This window comes from Theobroma cacao, chromosome 5 (assembly GCF_000208745.1).
Source record: "Theobroma cacao cultivar B97-61/B2 chromosome 5, Criollo_cocoa_genome_V2, whole genome shotgun sequence".
Classification (NCBI taxonomy): Eukaryota; Viridiplantae; Streptophyta; class Magnoliopsida; order Malvales; family Malvaceae; genus Theobroma; species Theobroma cacao.
The window spans coordinates 37,499,535-37,505,239 of NC_030854.1; the positions used below are offsets into that span (position 1 = coordinate 37,499,535).

The 5,705-nt window shown below is 36.9% G+C and overlaps 1 protein-coding gene across 1 annotated transcript in view; it reads right to left on the reverse strand.

Annotated features, from left to right (window-relative positions):
• LOC18600302 overlaps nt 1-5,340 on the reverse strand; it is a 62,533-nt gene extending 57,193 nt beyond the window's left edge. Inside the window, exons 1-2 of the mRNA XM_018121089.1 lie at nt 2,499-5,340; nt 956-1,483 (exon numbers count right to left, since the gene is read on the reverse strand). Of these exons, the coding sequence (XP_017976578.1) occupies nt 956-1,483; nt 2,499-5,006 (3,036 nt within the window). The 5' untranslated portion in view covers nt 5,007-5,340. The remainder of the gene's footprint in view (nt 1-955; nt 1,484-2,498) is intronic.

Sequence of the window (5,705 nt, forward strand, 5' to 3'; positions counted from 1 at the left end):
GCCATATCTCTTTCATAATGCCATTTCCCTCCAATGTTAATTCTTCTAGATTAGGGAATGTAACCTGAAAATTAACAAATGTGTTAGACTAAAGTTAAAGATTTTGAACTAATCAATGATGTAAATTCTTCCTCACCTCCCTCATTAAATTGGAAGTCAAAGTTAAATAGATGAACCATCAACAAGATCTCAATGTTCCATTTATTGTACAAGCTAAGTATTACAGCTGACTTTTCTTTTCTTACCATTTTAATTAATTTCAATGGTTAGCAAAATAAGAAAAGTTTTACCTCTATGACACTACTCCCATAACCGTGTCAAAATAGCAAAAGTATTACGACTGGGGGAAGGGAACACAGGCGGAAGGAAGTCGCATAGAGACCAAGCCAGTGCAGGGGAAATGGCACTGCGACGGGGTTAGGAGGTGACAAAGGGGAAATGGATGTGTAGGTGTATGAGAAGTAAAAAGTACCTGACTTGGTACAGGGGACGGATTTAAAGTGAGCAGAGTGTCATGTATGGCTTAGCTGTGAGGGTGATAGGAGAAGACAAATATAAGGAGAGGCAGCCTTCAGGTGAATTTTTTCTAGTTTACAATAAATTGCTTTATTTTGTTACTTCCTCGTAACATTTTTTGTTATGTGGAATGAATTTCTCTTATCTAAAATTTAACTTTTTAAATGAAACGAAACTTCTAAAAGTTAATTTAAAAATGTTAAATGTATTTATCTCAGTTTAGTAAAGATGAAAACATCATAATTAAGTGAAAATATTGTTTTTTTAACAAACAACATATGCAAAAACTATAATCTTTTTGTTGCATGGTAACATAAAAAATGCTTGTGTAAATGTTTTGATTCAACGAATATATTTAGATTTGATTAAGTTCATTGAATATATAGTTTTGATTCAAACTAAATGTGTAAATGTTTTACATAGGTTTTTATATTCATACCTCATTGACCCAAAATAAGGGTTGCTGATTTGTTGATTCTCCGAAGCTCAAAAGATTTTCTGAAGCAAATATCTCCACCTTATCACATCCATGTACCTTCATTCTCTTTAATGATGGCCACTTCGAAGGGATAATATGAATTTCGTTTACCACGGTAACTTTGGAGATGAATGTCTCAAAATAAGGGAATTCACAGTTACTTCCATGGCAAAATCTCGTGAGATTGGGAAGTTCGTGAAGCTGCAAAACTTCTAGTTTAGGGAAAATCTGACCTATCATATCTTCTTCTATATCTTCCGTGAATATTATCTCTCTTAAGCACTTGCATCCTATTACATCAAAGCTTTTGAGATGAGTCAGACTTTTAGCCATAGAAAATGATAATAGGTGTTTTAAGTTGTCACAATCACTAATGCTCAAATTTGTCAAAGTCTGAGTGCAGCCAGATCTAATTGAGAATTGATTGTGCCATATCCTTTCAACTTTGATTCCCCACAAAGACAGGTCCTCCAAGCAAGGGAAGTCCATCTACACAAATGTAATTCTTATACATTAAAAATTATTAAAAAACATAAAAAGGATTCAAGTGGTACAGATGGAAAATAGCACAGGCAGGCAATAGCAGAAACTACAGGCAATGCATCCTTGTCATAGCGAGGAAGCGAACTGAACGCATTGAGGAGACAGTGGACTTAGTGGTAAACAGGAAGCAGCATGAAGTGTTGGGAACGACATTTAAAATTAAAATTAGCAAAGGACAGAAAAATGGGAAGGAGAGAAGGGTGCAGGTAAAAGAGAGAGTGAGTGGGATGGCAGAGCAAAAAGAAGGAGAAGGGATGAAGAATAAAGCCCAAGTGAAGAAGGGGCTGGAATACAAAGGGATGAGGCGACTGAGCTCAAAGAGGCAAATGGAGAGGGAATGAGCAATAATAACCCAAGAAAAGAAAGGGTTGAAACAGGATTTTTTGATTTTTTGGAGCTGTTTAGGATGTCCATGTGTGGGCTCAGTATATATAGGTTGATTTCCTAGAGCTTTGATTTTTGGAAATCTCTGGAGCTTAAAGATCATCAAGGGAATTTGGATGGGGGATTCAAGATAGATGTTGTCATGCTTTGGGAAGGTTACATAATTGAGTAACTCTCTCTTTTAGTGAAAATCAGTCCTGGCTTATAAAACAAATCTTTATACTATATAAAAAGAATGATGTTTGTCAATGCATCGATAGGTTTAATTATTAAAATATGTTTGTCAATGAGGAGAAATTAATTCTCATTTTAATAGCAAGTTGATGTACGGATTGACTTGGAATAAATGTAAAAAACGACAGTGGAAAAAAAATCAACTTTTTAAAGCTATAACCTTAAAAAACTAAAATATTATAAAAATTATAAACTAATAATATAATTATTATAAAAATATGTGATTAAAATGAGAAGCTACCTATCTTACAGTAAAAAAAAAAAAATGCGAAGCTACGCATGTATGAAAGAATTAATGAGTCAAGAGATGTGGCATATGACTGAACAAAAGATAAATCAATACCTCTTCACCAAATAGTGCCGACTCATGTTGAGGTGTGGAAGTAGAGCCCCCTGATTTGTTTTTAGAGCAGAAGCCAATGAGCTCCGGTAAAAAATAAAGTTTCAACGATCGTAATTGCTGAAATGCAATTCTGTCAACTGCATCAGTATCATTTATGATATATTGTATTTCCCAAGCATCTTCAATGTGAAGGTGTTTTAAATGCAGAAAACCTTCCCGATTGTTCAAAGCAATCTTGACACCTTCTGGACCCTTCAGATGTAAAGCTTCTGTTTCCTTCAATAAACGTAGAACCCCATCACCCAAATTATCAATGCTTGTACCCACCTTGAGTTTTAGGATTCTCGAGTATTCAATTCTCTCATACCAGTCAGTTTCAGATCCAATAACAATGTTGTATCTTCGCAATTTCTCAGAGAACAAGTCTTTTAGCACAACATCGGCATCAGGAATACAAACATTTAAAGTGGTCAAACCAGACAAATCCTTCAATTCAGCTAGCCGAGCATTACTTCCTAGGTCCCATTCAACAAAACTTGTACCAATGTATAATTCTTCTAATTTGGACAAACTCGATAAAACACCAGCTGGAATTATAAGTTTGCGACAATTACTCAGATCTAATAATCTTAGCTTAGTCAGTTGCCCTATCTCTTGAGGTAGCATTACTCCAGAACAGCCAAAAAGGCTAAAAATTTCTAGATTTTTGAGTTTTCCAAGATTGATCATATCTCCCAGCACACATTGATTTAGGCACAATGCTCGAAGGCTTGTTGGGAGATTAATTGAGGAAAATTTCATTTTAAGCAAATCTAAGACTTTGAGATTTTTCATTTTCTCAAAAAACTTAGCTGGCATTTCCACGTCAGAATCCTTGCTACCCATACTGAAAAAAGTAAGTTGTGGACATTCCAACTCATGAGGAAGCTTCTCAACACTATCAAAACTCAAACTAAACATTTTGAAGTTTCTCATCCTCTCTTCATCTGGCCAATGGTCAAAAACACCCTTATGTTTCAATGCAAATGCGTGGTTGTCCCTAGAGGCAATTGCTAAGGCCACATCACAATCGAAGTCATGCATATCGAAGCGGTCATCGCTGTAACTATCACGCAACAAGCAAAAGGCTTTGAGTTTACTTACCAGAGTTAACACTCTGTTTTGCGTGCCTTCTACCGTGTTGACATTTTCAAATAAACTTAAACCCATGGTATATCTCAACAAGTCTTGAACGCGAGCATTATGGCCTAGTAGACCGCAAAGCAAGAAAGTCTGTTTGAGTTCCTCACTTTTTAAATTATTATAACTCAGTTCTATAGCTGAAAATACAGCTGCTGGTATCCCTGATTGCCGGTCGCTTGTAGAAGGCCTCTGAAGTTGCGCGAGAGCATCCTTCCATGCATATAACTCTTTGCTTCTCAAAGCTCTTGCGACTGTCACAATGGCGACGGGTAATCCTTCACACTTTTTGGCTACCTCAGTTGCTACAGATCGTAACTCTGGATTTTCAACATCGTCCCCGGCCATCTTCTTAAACAGGTCCCAAGCTTCTTTTTCTTTCAAAACATCAATCGCAAAAATCCTCCCAACATCCATCTCATTGGTTAGAACATCTCGATTTCTTGTCGTCAGCAGTATCTTGCATCCCTTGTGTTGATCTCCAAGAGGAATTCCCACTTGCTGTAGATCTAAACTCGCCCAAATATCATCTAAAACAACCAGAACCCTCTGCTGCTCTTCCTTCAACCTTTTCAACAACAAACGTGCTCTCTCTCCCCCACTCTCCGTTTCATTTAATTTTAATCCCAATGACTCTGCAATTTCGTATTGGATATTCTTAATGTCAGGAGTCCGAGTAACAGTTGCTTTAGGCACCGAACCAAATAACTTATCCTCTTGGACTCGTCTGGCAACTTCCTCGACTAGTGTGGTTTTGCCCACACCACCAGTCCCGTAAACCCCTATCATGCTGGTAGTAGAATCTTTCAATGCCTCTATAACTCTGTCACAAATCTCCTTCCTTGAATCGAAAGCCCTAAAATTTTTAGGAGCCTCTGGGACTTCGGGAACATTACGGTATCCTACGCTGCCCAATCCACCACCATGTTGCCAGAGTTCATCGACAGCCGCGGCAGCACCTTCTGCTTTCTTGCTAAGCTGGTAGCGATACTTGATATTGGGACACAAGTCAAAGAAGCACTTGTTCTTTGCTTTGTCTTCAAGATCCTTCACTTTCTTCACATCTTCATTGATTGCCTCGTCCACTTTATCGCACCATTGCTGGACGTGCGGTTTTATCTCCTCGACGTTCCTTTTTGCAGTCACAACCTCTAGCTGCACACTTTGTCTTTTTGCTATCAATAACTTCATTTTCCCCTCGAACTTGTCGACATTTTTCTTGTAGACGAATACATACCTCATATGACGTTTAATTTCTTGAAAGATGCCTTTCGCAGCCTCCGAACAAACATTGGCACAGGCGCCAATAGCAATAGCACAACCTGCCATGCTTTTTATTCAACAGACAAGTAAAGCAAATCACAGAAGAACAGAGACAAAAGGTAGCAGACCCAGAAATGAAAAACAGCAAGAAGAATATATATAAAAGAAAGCGATGTGAGCAAGGGAAATAATCAGAATGGTGAGAAATTGGAAATGGGGGCTTTCTCCATTAGTTATAGCTGTGAACAAAGAGCCAAAGTAAAAATCAAAGTGAAAGGATCTGGTTTTGTGGGAGGAAAGTAGAGGAATGTGAGAAGCTGACACTTGCAGGTGGAGGACAAGAGATGGGAAGGAAACAACGGAGCAAGCAAAAAGCCACAAAATGCAGAGTTAAGCAGAAACGTTCTATCTGGGTTTTAAAAAGGAATTCTTCAGAATGGTTAGGATAGGACGCAAAGAATCTTTAAAAAAGTTTAAAATTGAAGTTTCTTTACTTTTCTAAAGATGAAATCTTATAAGATTTCTAAAGATGAAAGCAAAAGATTCAAAAATTCTTTAGATAGATGAAGAGGTAAAATCACCCAAGAATGTATAGGATAAAGCATAAAGAATCTTTAAAAGTTTAAACTTTAGAGATTTATTTTAAACATGTCATTTAAATTTTCTTTAATTTTTTCAATATCAAATCTGTTTAGATTCCCGAACTCAAGAAGAAAAGAATTTTCTCAATTTTGAGAAAAAAAAAAAAAAGAAAGTTGAAAAATT